Source organism: Colius striatus, chromosome 12, assembly GCF_028858725.1.
Source record: "Colius striatus isolate bColStr4 chromosome 12, bColStr4.1.hap1, whole genome shotgun sequence".
In the NCBI taxonomy this organism is placed as follows: domain Eukaryota; kingdom Metazoa; phylum Chordata; class Aves; order Coliiformes; family Coliidae; genus Colius; species Colius striatus.
This window is the reverse complement of record NC_084770.1, coordinates 6,304,862-6,317,507: the sequence shown is the minus strand read 5'-3', so window position 1 is coordinate 6,317,507 and position 12,646 is coordinate 6,304,862. Positions and strand designations below refer to the sequence as shown.

The following is a 12,646-nucleotide window of genomic DNA, read 5'->3' as shown; positions in this document are numbered from 1 at the left end:
AGTGGTTTAAGGCGATTTGGCTTCCACTCCAGGCTCGGTTGTTGGTTGGGGTTTTTTTTTGTGCTCCTCGTCTTCGGTGGAATCCTGGTGTTCCCGTCTCTTAAGGATTCCTATTTTTTTTACCCCAAATATATCTTTCTCTTATTTTTACCTGCCTGTGACACGTGGGAACCCCGAGCCTAAAAGAACGTCCCAGGTTTGAGGAGAAGGCATACATTAAAGTGGAGTTACAGCAGAAGTGTTTTATTTTAGGGCTGGGCTTGTGTGGGTTTTTTGTCCTTTCCTCTTTCGGCCGCACGTAGAGACCGAGCGCCCGGCAGCCCCCGGCTCGGCTGTGGCAGAGGGCGCTGCTGCCTCCAGCCCTGGCAGCAACCTGCCCCAAGCGGCGGATCGCCGTCTCGGGGAGCAGGCGGCAGCTGCCCTTGTCCGGTGCGCACCGAGCGAGAAGCGCAGACAGCACCGACCAGAAACCCCGTTTTGCACAGCTCCATCCTCGCCCATAGCGCGTCCCGCGGCCGCCCGGCCGCGGCTGCGGGGCTGAGCGGGACACCGGCCGTAAGGAACTGGCTGTGCCCGGACAGGCCGCTCCTGAGCGGGCTCCGCGCCGGCGGCGGCGCACGCGAGCGGGCTCCGTTGTGCCGAGCGCGGCTCTGACGCAAACACAGAGCTTCCCGCGGCAGCTCGTGGGCTCGCAGCCGGTGAGGCGACCCCTGGGGCCCGGGGGACGGCCGGGGCAAGCGCAGGGTCGGGCAGCGGGTCAGTGGCCAACACGAGGTCTCGGCGGCCGGGTGCTTCTCGCTCCAGCCCCGAGTCCCTCTCTGCGCCCGCTCCTGTAGTCACGGCAGAGCTGCTACCGCAGACAAGTGCTCCACGGGGCGAGCGGGCACAGACCAGGCTGTTTGTGGTGCTTCTGTTTTTGGAGGCTGGGACATTTTGCCCTGGAAGCGTGGCCGGGCTCATGTGGGGAAGGATGCCGGCGCCATGACGCCTCGTGCTGCGACGCCTGGCGCCAGGCAGCGCAGGGGTTGCCGTGGCTTCTCCGCATCTCCCGAAGCTGCGGGGGGAAGCCTAGGAGCAGCTCGGCCGGTGGCACTCGGGATCAGCGCACCCGCAGCCCCCCAGGACGGTCCCGCAGCTGCGAGGTGCCCCGTACCCAAGCCAGATGGCGCCAGCTCCGCTTCAGCGCTCCGCCCCGCGCCTGCTCCGGGTTTTCAAACTCACTCCGCTTTAGACAGACGGGCGTTTCGGCCAGTAAGAAGCCGCAAAGCGTCAGTCCAGCGTTCGCTCGGCGCTGTCTGCCAATGCGCATCGCTGCAGCCCTATATCCCGCCCTCCGAGGGCAAGCTGTGCCCCGTCCTGGCCGCCATGTTGAGTGTGGCAGAGGTGGTGCTCCGTTTGGGGGTCCCTTTTGTCGCCCTCTCGTCCCTTCCTTCTCGCCTTCCGCACCGGGGGCCACTCACGCGCGGCGCCTCCTCGCCCGCGGGGCTGTTGCGGGCTGCCGAGTGACACCCCCGGGATGGCAAAGCCGTGTGTTTGCCCCACGAAGGGCTCTCGGCGCCATCTTGAGTGTGGCACGGCCGCCTCGCTCGCCGCGTAGGTGCCCCGTTACCCTCGGTGGCGGCGCGAGGGGGGTGGGGGTGTGTGGCAGAGGTGGCCCCGGTGCCCGCGGGCGGGCGGAGAGGTGTGTGTGTACCGCAGCCTGATGTAAGGGCGGGCTGCGGCGGGGGTAGCTCTCGGTGCGTGCCAAGCGCTGAGCTCGCGGAAGGTGCGTGTTTGGGGCGCGAGGCGGCCACCCGACCCGCGCGCCTTTCACTACCAAACAAACATCTGCTCAGGGAAGCGGCGTGTGCGCGGAGCCGGCGGCCCGCACCCCCGCGGGCTCGGCCGGCCGCCCCTCCCCCGCTCCCCGCTGGGACGGCTGTTGTTGTTGTGGCAAAAAGTTTCCGCGGCGCTGAAAACACGGCGCAGGTTTCGCGGGGGAGAGGGGGCGGGTTATCCCGGCGGCGGCCGAGAGCACGGGGCTCCCCGCTGCCACCCGCCTGCTCCGGCACCGTCCGCGGCGAGGGCCCCGGGGGAAGCGGAGTGCAAGAGGGGGGCGATGGGGGAGTGTGTGTGGGGGGGGGGAAGCGCAGCGCCGGTTCTCCCGCATTACTGTGATTATTATTATTATTATTTTAACTGTTATTATTTTTCCTCCCCTCCGCGGGCGGCCGCGCACGCCTCCCGCCCCTCCGCAGGCATGCGGGCTGGCTGCGGCGCAGGGCAGGGGGGAGGGGAGAGCCGCCTGCCTCCCGCCCGCCCGCCGCCTCACACGGCGGGGCGGAGCGGAGGCGGCCGGGGGCGGAGGCAGCGCGGAGGGAGGGGAGGGGGCGGGGCGCCACCACCCACCTCCCCGCGCCTCGCCCACGCTGAGACCGGGCGCGAACTCATCGCCGCAGTGTCGGCGGCGCCGGGCTCCTGCCGCTTTAAGCGGCCGTGCCCATTGTTTGCGCCGCGGCCAATCGGCGCCGTCGGCCGCGGCGCGCGCGGCCAATGGGCGCGGTGCGGGGCAGCGCGCGCGCCGCCCCCGGCTCTATAAGAGGGGCCGTGCGCCGCGTGAGTCCCCACTGGCTCGCGCAAAGCCATCTTGGCATTGTTCTGCCCGCGCCGCCGCCCGCGCCGCCACAGCCCCGCCACAGCCCCGCGCGCCCCCGCCATGTCCGACGCGGCCGTGGACACCAGCGCCGAGATCTCCGCCAAGGTGAGCCGCCGGCCCGCGCCTCGCCCGCGCCCACCGCTCTTGCCGTGGCGTGTTTTTTTTTTTCCCGCCTGTATTCCTTTTTCCCCTCGTGCGGTTTTTTTTTAAATGCCTTTTAAAAACCTTTTCGCCCTTTTAATCGTGCGCGTGAGCTCCCGTCCCTGCCGCCGCCGCGTGCCTTCCTCCCCCGCCTCCCGCTGAACTTCGCGGTGGGGCTCGGTGCGAGGCCGCCGCCGGCGCGCTCGCCGTGCGGAGCTGCCTGCGCCGTTTTCTTTGTCTACAGCATGCGGGAAACGTGCTCGCCGGCGTTGCGAGCCTTGCCGCGCCGCGCCGGCCGCCGAGCCCCGCTCCCTCCCGCCTTCCCTGGAACAGCGGCGGCGGCCTCAGGGCCGTCCCGTCGCGGAGGGGCTCGGCGAGCGTGTGTGTGTGTGTGTGTGGGAAGCGTGGTTGCGCGTCGGTACCCGTTTGCAGCGGGGGGGATGGCGACGGCGGGCAGCGCTCGCCTCATTCAATCCGCTGCTGGAGCTTGACAGCCCCGTCAAACTTGGGTCCTGCTTCCCCGTCCCTGCGGGGGCGGGGGGAGCTCTCCGGAACATGCACCGGGGTGGGGGGGTGGGCGCAGTGACTGTTGTGGAGTTGCTCCCGAAAAGATGGGGAGGCGGCGGTTGTTATTCCGGACTTGCACCCGCTTGTTGCGGAGCCGTAATTGCCGTGTCGTTGTTAGTCCCGACGGAAGCGGGGCAGTCGGTATGTCGGAGTTGCACCCCCCGGAAAGTGGGGGGGCAGTTGCTGTGTCGGAGCTGCCCCGGTTGGGGGAGTGGTATATTGCTATTTCTGAGTCACCCCCCCGGGGGGGCGGGCAGTTGCTATTTTTGGAGTTGCCCCGGTGGGGGCACCCTCATGGCAGGACTGCCCCGGATGCCCTGGAGCGGCGGTGCTTGGGGGGGGGTGGTCGAGCCGAGCTCCTCGCAGCGGGATAAGTTAGCGAATCGGCTCCGGGCATAAGGGGGAGCGGTTGGAGAGCGCCGGTACCGCCTGGGAGCGGCTCTCCCGGGAGTCCCCGCTGCGGCTCCCGGCGCCCGCCTTTGTCTGTGAGCAGTGGTGGAGCGTCCCCCGGGGGCACCGGGAACCCGGGTGGGCTGCGGTCCTCGCTGGGTCGTGGGTGGCGGTGCGCCCCGTCGAGCCTGAAGCCGCGACCGAGAAAGTTGCGGGGGTACCCGAGCCGGGCCGGTGCGTGGGAAGGCGGCGTGGGATGGGGCGGCCGTGCCCAGGGATCTCCTCCCTCCGTGTCCCGGCCGGCATCGGGTCGTGCCGCTCCCTGGGAAAGCGGGAACAGAGATGGGAGAAAAACCCATCAGGGAGGAGGGTTCAGGGGGAAAAAAAACCCACAGAAAACAACAACGACCGACCAACGAAACGCTGTTTCTGGCGGATTTCGATTTCACTTCTGTTTCCCGCTCCTGCAACCGTACCCCCACGGCCCCCCCTCGCCTGCCCGTCCTTCGCTCCGGGTCTGCGGCTCGGTCCTTGCAATCTCCGCCGTTCCCGGAGCCGGGAAGCGATGAGGCGGGTCGATCCCCATCCCTCTTTAGGGGAACGGCGCCAACTTTGCCGTTAACCTTCCCCTGCCCTTTACAGCGTGGGGGAAGGGGGCCTGGTCCCCGGCTCGCCATCCCGGGAGGATGGTGGTCGGCGCAGTTCGGCGGGCGGATGAGCACGCGGCGGCGACATCCCACATCCCCCTCTCGGTGGCAGTGGGGGAAGCGGCGGAGGCACCGGGGCCGCTTGTCCTCGTCCCGCCTCGCCGTCCGGAGCGCTGCCGGGAGGCGGGGAGGGCAGCGGGGGGTCCCGCCCCGCCCCGGGCGGCCTCGCGCCGAGCACCGCCCCGCCGCCGCCGCCGTGCCGCGGGGCGCCCACCACGTGCGGCACTGCCCGCGCCGCCCCCTGGGAGCCGGAGTCCGCCGCGCCGCCCCCGCCGGGACTACATTTCCCAGCATGCTGCGGGGCGCCGGGCCGGCGCGCTGGCGGGCGGCCAATGAGAGCGGCGCGGGCAGTGGCGCGCGGTTTGAACGGCGGCCGGGCGCGTGGCGGCGCGGGGGGCGCCCCCTGCCGGCGGGGCCGCGGCGGCTCCCACGGGACGGACGGACGCGGCTCCGGGGCGGGAGGGCAGCGGGCTGGGGCCGTCCGACCCTTTCCTCCACTGAGAGCCACGGCCGCGCGGGGGCTGTTTCTGACAGTCCCCATGAGCAGGGTGGGAGCAAAGGTAGAGCCTCCTGGGTAGCTGGTGAGTGACTAAACGCTCTTGCCATCCGACAGACAAACAGCTTCGCCACACCTATAATTAGAGGCTCTGTGTGAGCTCTGGAGCCGAGGCAGCCCTGCCGCGGGGGCTCCTGGGTCAGAGGCTGCTGTACACCTCTTGTTTGTGTTGGCCCGGGGCTGAGGAAAGCGAGAAGCTGTGGTCCTCGCGGCAGCCTTGTTGCTAGCACAGACTTCATGGCCTGGCATCTCTGAGGTCCTTAAACAGAGTGTCTGCAGCCGTGCAGGAAAGGTCAGGGCTGGAGATCTGTCCAGCCAAAATCCTCAGGAGTTGTTCCTTTGCCCGGAGAATTGCTTGCGTTTGGTGGCCGGCCCTTTTTGAGATGAGCAGCTGGGCATGGTGAGGCGTGGAAACGCCGCCGAGTGTTCCACTTCAAGAGCTTTGCCCTGGTGCCAGTGAGCCTGATGTAAGGCAGCGGCTGCAGAACACGGCGGCACCATGGTGTGCAAGAGGTTAAATGGTTGTGATCAGCCTGTGGAGATGCTGACAGTGTAAAACTGGTGGAGCAGTGTGGAGGAGATGGCCTGGCAATTGTGTGGGAGCATTGAAAGGAGGAGGGAGCTTATGTTGTCCTACCCCAGGCTCCTGGGATGCAGGTTTGATTAGGTGAGGTTCAATCAACAAGTGTGGCTGCCCAAAGTCTGTATGCAAAAGAGACTCTTTCCTTGCTATACTGTCAGCTCAAATGCCTCTGGTAGCAGCATCTGTGCTTTTAAATAACCTGGTGGTCTAAACCCCCTGAGCAGCCTGTAGGATGCTGAAAACCCTCCTAAAACGGAGCCACGGTGACACTGGCAGGCCCAGGACTGTGCTCTTACCCTTTGGTGTTCCCACAAGGAAGTGCCGGCAGCAGCTCGGGAGTGAAAGTGCCTGTGGGCTGCGAGGCAGCCGCAAAGGGCAGGTGGGAGGGCGGCAAAGCCCATGGCTGCTGCAGCAAAGGAGGGAGCTGCCAGCAACTTTTAAACACCTCGTGGTTGCTGTTGAAGCCGGCTGTGTGGCTGTGCTTGCTGCTGGCCCCGGGGAAGGGCCTCTCTGCTTTCCTTGGCTGGGGTAATTCTCCTTGTGCTGAAGGATCTCGCTCCAGCTGATGGAGGAACAGAAGGGGAGGAGGATGCAAGCAGAGATGCCAGTGTTAAATCCAAGTGTTCTTTATGCGGGAACATAAAGTTGGATCCTTTCAGCCTGTTTGCCAAGCGACTTGGCATGACATTTTGACAGTGATCAATAGCAAAAACACACAAGCTCCTACTCTGCTCCCGGTGGAGACTCGAACCAAACTAGCCAGGCACTGCTCTCGGAGCGGTGTAAAAATAGACTTCTTCCCCCACCCCATCCTGTTACACTTTAGGCTGTGGGCTGGATGCTGGAGTCTCTTTGCTGCTGTGAGAAAGACCAGGCATGTAATGTTTGCCATGTGCTTTTCCCCAGAGCCCAGGGTCCCTGCTAATGAGTCCCTGAGATCTGTTCCTTCTGCAAAGGTCCCGAGCAGCCTCGGACACGCAGCGTGCTGTGGAGGGGCTGCCGGCTCGCTGTGGCACTGCAGGAGCTTGCGTGGACTGTGCTAAGATGGGCAGTCAGCCAGCTCTGCTGCTGTTGAGCATATGCAGGCGGCCAGCTCTGTGTGTTTGGGAGCTCGGAGGTGAAACAGAGCGGTCTCTTTTTAGATGGCTGCTTGCTGCCTTGGGTTGAGATTCGCTCTCTCTCCTTCCCAAGGAGGAGGCAGAACGTGGTGACTAAATCGTTGTGTGAAGAGACCTGCTCCTGCTCTCTCTTGGACTGTGTTTATTCACACCTGATCTGCAGCTTCTCTGACCCGGCTGCCTGGAATCGGGGTGACATCTCTGCTTTTTTGCTCCTTCCAGGATCTAAAAGAGAAGAAGGAAGTCGTTGAAGAAACGGAAAATGGCAGAGATGCACCGGCCAACGGCAACGCGGTGAGTATGGCTACAGTCTGCAGGGAGACACAGCCCTGATGCTGCCTGTACCTTCTTATTTATCTCTCCCTTCTCGCTTTTGCTATATGCTTGTCCCCTGCCCCACCAAGAGGAGACCCCTCAAATGACAGTGCTGTGCTATGCAGAGCCCTCCAGCCTGTGGTGCTGCAGGTTCAACAGTTCCCGAGTTTTTGTGTGCAGAAAGGAAGGATTGGGCTTGGATCCCCTCTCTGAAGCATGTGTGAGCTTATGTCCAGTACCACTTCCTTCCCAGGCAATGGAAAAAGAGAGGGGATTAAAAAAGAAACCCGATCCCTGGATTTACAATGTTATAGTCAGTTCATTGGGGAAACACATTGTGTACCAGTAAACCGGTTGGTTTCCTATTTTTAACGTACCAGGGGAAATTCACTCTGCATTTCGATGTCCCACAAGAACCTTTGCAGTCTTCATCACAGCCCCAAAGCTGCAGCCCCCCGTTATTCTAGACTTGCTCCTTCATGCCTGGGCTGCCTGTGTTGTGTGGAGGCAGTCAGGGCACATGCCTGGGCCTCGGGGTGGGGGGCTGTTGCTGTGCTTTTAGGCAAGAAAAGTGGGGACATGCACTTCTGCTGAATATCTCTTCCCCCTTCTCCCTTCCCCAGTGCGTTTTTTTAAGTGATGTTTTGTCTTGCCAAGGAGAACGAGGAAAATGGAGAGCAGGAGGCTGACAACGAAGTAGACGAGGAGGAAGAGGAAGGCGGTGAGGAAGAGGACGAGGAGGAAGAGGGTGATGGTAACTTTCTTTGTTCCCCCAGTGCCCTGTCTGCCTCTTCTCTGGGCAACTGACTCCAGGCCGGCTGAGGAGAGCTGGGAGTAGCATCTCCCCCTCGTGGCTGTGGCCGGGTGGCTCTTGCCAGCCATGCTCAGTCCTTCCCCGGTGCTGGGAGTGAAGTCAGCCTTGAATCGCTTCCAGCAGGTTGAGGGCAGGTCCCTCCCTCCCCTGGCCAGACGGTGCAGCAGCACTCTAAGTGCATTATCCCTTCCGTGCGAGCAGTAAAACCTGCCCTTGACTTGTGACGGCCACAGCCACGGCAGACGGCGGTGCCAGCCCCAGGGCTGGGTCCCCAGCCCTGCTCAGGGAGCTGAGGGCTGAGCCCCTCTCCCAGGCTGGGCGCCATCAGAGGAACCTGTGGCTCCTCCCTACTCCTCCGATGGCAGTGGATGGACTTGCTTGAACCTTCCCCTGTCGTCAACGTCTCGTGTCTCTCTGCCCTCCCCTCCCCTGCTTCCTGACCTGCCCCAGCCTGGAAGTGGGTTTTGGCAGCAGCCAGAAATCCAGCAGTGACTTGCCGAATCGCTTCTCACCCTCCCTGCTATTATTTTGTTCCTCAAGATCTGCTTGGATGAATAACGTTGTTTTAATCACTCGTTAAGGCTGGGAGAAAACCATTCTTATTCTGCTGAAGTGAACTCAGAGCCTTTGATAGCTGTTACTAGGTTAATCCCCTGTGAATTTTTGGTTTACGTGCTGACCTACTAACCCGTTGGTTACTTTTGGGAGATGGGGACAGGGCTGGAAAGGTGATGGCTGTTAGGCCAGCGCCTCTTCAGGCAGCGTAAGCAGGGAGAGCTGCCTCCTTTGGGGTAGCACGCTGTTCTCAGCTGTCTGCTTCACTAGGCAAAGCTGGGGATTGGGGGCCCTCTACATTCACAGGGATTTTAACCCCTGGGGACAGAACACAGTGCAGCCCCACTTTAGAGTGGAAAAGGAGGGAACTACTTGCCTCTCTGGACAGCAGGGGGATGTGTGTGCTGCAGGCGTGTATGAGGGGGGGAGGTGTTGCTTGGATACAGCCGTGACAAGCCTGGGGAGCTTCGGCCCGCAGTGCCAGCCCTGCTCTTCCCAGCTCCCCAGCGCAGGCACGATGTGGCACACAGTGTTCAGAGGTGCTGGTGCCTCGCTGGGATCCTGCACGGGCTCTGTCCCTCCTTGCCTGCTGCCCTCGGGTGATCCCTGCCTGAGCTGCACCTGGGCAGCAGAACGCTGCAGGACAGACATTCAAAGGCAGCCACTGCTGCTTGCATCAGCTTATTTTTTCCCCTCCCCAACACTTGCAGCCAAACTCCATCCTGCAGTTTGACAGTAAAGGGGAGCTTGAGGGTATATTTTCCTCACCCTTCTCCCCATCCCATCTCTTTATTTGCTTTGCTTAAAGCAGCTCAAAGAACTAAAAATGCTCCCAAGCAGCTTGGCACTGTCACCTGACGCAGGGGCCGGTGCGTGTGCCGGCTGCCGGGGTGTTGATCCAGCGCCGGGAGCTAATCTCAGCCCTGCCCGTGGGCCACACCACGGCCCGGCACATGCCGGGAGAGGAGAGGGAAGGGAGGATGGGCTGACCTTAATCCCCCCCTGGCTGTCTATTGCTTGTGGCAGTGGTTTAAAGCCAGCTTACTGGCCTTAACCCCCAAAGTTTTAGTGGGGTCTCCTGTTACACAAGAGACTGGCTCGAGTTGGCGGCCGAGAGGTCGTTCCTTCCTGCTCTGGCGCTGCTGGTCTTGCTCCTGACCCCCAAAACTGCCTGAAGGCGATGGACTCAGCCGTTCTGATCCACTGGCCTACTTGAGCTCAAAGTGGGTCAGGGCCCAGAGCTCTCTGCTCCTCCTCCTTCCTGGCTGTAAGATAACTTGGTAGCATTTGTTTGCTGTTCTGATAATTAGAAAGTGTTCTGACTCAGAACTAATGCGTTCTGGCTCTCTTAACTCATTAAAGATGGGCTAATAGCTGGGAAGGGAAGCAGAATTAATCTGGAGCACTTAGGTGGAGCAGCCACTAGGAAGAGGGGTTTTTCCCTCTCCCTTTTCCCCCTTTTTTGCCCCAGTTGCAGCACTCGCAGTAGGTGCTGGGTTTGCAGTGTCTGTGTGAACCTGCCCTGATGCTGCCTCGTTTCCCCTCCGGTGGGTCGACTCAGCGTTGCTGCCCTGCGGTGCTGGGCAGGGGCTGTGCCAGCTGGGCACACGCTAGATGTGGCAGTGTGGGGCTGAGTGGAATTACACCCTGAGGGGAGGGTCTCACCTTCCTCCCCTTCTCCTCCCGTGCAGGTGAGGAAGAGGACGGTGATGAAGATGATGAAGCTGAGGGAGCCACAGGCAAACGGGCAGCTGAGGATGACGAGGTAGGTAGAGGAACCACCCATGTCCCCATTCCTGCTTCTATGGGGCAGGAATGTGAGGGGGACAGCCCATTCTATTCCTGTGCTGGCCTGGTGAGGGGGGTATTGGGCAGCCGGCGGGGTGCAGGGGGAGGGCTCCGGGCAGCAGCCTGGGAGATGATGGGGAGGGAAAGGCCTTTGTCCCGGGGGCAGGACCCAGCCCCCTCCCCTGCGAGCTGCCCGCCTGCTGCGGCTCTGCCACCCCTCTGCTGACGGCTCTGCTCTCTTCCCAGGACGACGACGTCGATCCCAAGAAGCAGAAGACCGATGAAGACGATTAGGCAGCAAATGATTATTTTGGGTTTTGTTGTTGTTGTTTTTTTGGTTTTTCTTTTTTTTTAAATAAGGAGGAAAACAAATCAACAAAAAAGGCCAGCGTGTCCTCTTCACCCTTGGGACCCCCCTTGCCCTCACACACGCACCCCCTTCCTCCCCCCTCCGCCGTGGTCATCCTCACCGAGTAGAGTGAACCCCGTCCCCGGCCCGGCGCTGCCACTCAACATACGAAACGATTTCACCCGTTAGCGGGGAGAGAAACCCCCCTCCCACCTTCCTTCCTTCCCTCCCCCTCCCACAGACCCCTTCCCCCCCTAAGCACCAAAACTTCAAGGCCCTGCTTTCTTTCTTAAAAGTACTTTAAAGGAGAATTTGTTTGTATTTTTTATTTACATTTTATATTTTTGTACATATTGTTAGAGGTCCACCATTTTTAAGTGATCTCGGATTGACCAAAAGGGGGGCTTTGAAGTGTATATCTCTCTTGTTACCTATCTCTGACTTTACTTGTGGTGTGACCAGGCCCAAACCCATTATCTCAAAAGGAGAATAAAAAAAAAAAAACTGATAACCTTGTAAAAAAACAAAAATTAAAAAAAAAAAAGAGAAACAAAAAAATGCAAAAAAAAGAAAAACTTTACAATCTTATTCTGAGCATTCCAGTAACTTTCTTTGTGTATGTACTTTAGCTGTACCATAGGTCGTGGTTTGTATGAGGTGGCAAGGCCAAAGATAAAAAGGTTGTTTTTTCTTTTGGGTTTTTTTTTTCTTTTCATTTTGTTTCTTTTCTGTCTACCAAGTTGCTGTTTATTTTTTTTCCCCTCTTTTTTTTGGCCTGTTTGATGTATGTGTGAAACAATGTTGTCCAACAATAAACCGGAATTTTATTTTGCTGAGTTGTCCTAACCCGGCTGCCTCCCAGCTGCTGCTTTTTGGTTTCAGTTTCACTTGGTTGCTTGCTTTCTTTTTTCTTTTCCTTTTTTGATTTCTCCCCCTTTTTTTTTTTTCTTAAAGTTCCTTCTTGTTCTTTGCTTTGGGCTGAGGGAGGGGGGTGCTGGGGGCCGCTGTGCCACCCCACTGGTGCTGTTTGGTAGCCCCAGCATGGCCTCTGCTCTCTGTGCCTGCTCCTGGGGATGGGTTACATGAGGAAACATCCTGGCAGGTAAGTGGGGATGGGGTGTTTGGCCATCCTGCCACTCCCTACTCGCACCTATGGAGGGGGGGTTGGTGCTGCTGAGGTGAGAAACACATCTCCCCAATCCTTGCCACTTGTGGAGGTGGGTGCCCCTCAGCCTGGGAGGTGCTGAGGCCGTGCACTGCCTCCCTCCTGGGCTCAGCATGGCTGAGGGAGGTGACTTTGGCCAGAGCTGGCCTGTGCCAGCCACACATCAGCTTCTGGGCTGCCACGTTAGCAGACATTGAGTGGTGGGACCCCAGAGGCAGGCTGGGCTTTGCTTACCCAAACAAAAGTGCTGTGACAGCCTCAGCCTCTGCTGCTTTGCTCCTAACCTTCCTCCAGCTTGTTTTTCCTCTCGAGTGCTGGAGCTTGGAATGGCTCAGCCTGATGTGTGAGGACCCCTTTGCAGAAGCCCACCTTGTATCTGTGCCCCATCTCAACGAGCCTCCCTTCTGCTGTGCCAAAGCCCAGCCAGGTGCTCTCGTTCCCCCACTGAGGTGCTGAGGTGTGAGGTTTATTGTTTGTTGTTTTTAAAGAGGAGGATGTGCTGTGCAGTTGAAAGTGCTGGTGAGACTCTCAGCTCCTCCTCATCTCTGGGAGCAGTCAGGTCACTTTGTAGTTCTACCAGTGGCAAATAAGCTCAAAATCTGACTCCTTGTCCTTAATTATCCAACTAATGGTGGTGCTAGCTGATAGCTTATCAGATTTACCTGTGGCTGTACCCAGCCGTGCCCCTGGCCTGCCTGATGGAGTGCTGGAGGCCAGGGTTTGATCAGTGGATGGTCTGATGCCCCCGGTGGGATGTGACACCAGGGAGTGGCCACTGGCTGACCCGAGGACCCCTGCAGGGCTGGGGGTGCGTTGGGCAGCACTGGGGGCTGTGTGGCTCCTGCACTGGGGAGGTCTCTACTGACCCATCCCTGGAGATGGGGCTCCCAGCTTTGCCAGGCAAATTATTCAAAACAAGATTCTGCAGATGAGGAACTGGTGAGAGCAGGTTCTGTCAGTCAC

General features: G+C 60.4%; 1 protein-coding gene across 3 annotated transcripts; it reads left to right on the top strand.

Annotated features, from left to right (window-relative positions):
• The first annotated feature begins 2,588 nt into the window (after nt 1–2,588).
• On the top strand, nt 2,589–11,364 carry PTMA (prothymosin alpha). Of its 3 annotated transcripts, none has more exons than XM_062006164.1 (5): nt 2,589–2,740; nt 6,920–6,991; nt 7,670–7,760; nt 10,073–10,146; nt 10,416–11,364. In XM_062006164.1, the coding sequence occupies exons 1-5, from the start codon at nt 2,696–2,698 to the stop codon at nt 10,461–10,463; spliced, it is 330 nt and encodes a 109-aa protein (XP_061862148.1). In that variant the 5' UTR covers nt 2,589–2,695; the 3' UTR covers nt 10,464–11,364. The 3 variants fall into 3 exon arrangements, with proteins under 3 accessions (XP_061862148.1, XP_061862146.1, XP_061862147.1); XM_062006162.1 differs by having other exon boundaries at nt 7,670–7,766; XM_062006163.1 differs by having other exon boundaries at nt 2,590–2,740; nt 7,673–7,766.
• The last annotated feature ends 1,282 nt before the right edge of the window (nt 11,365–12,646 follow it).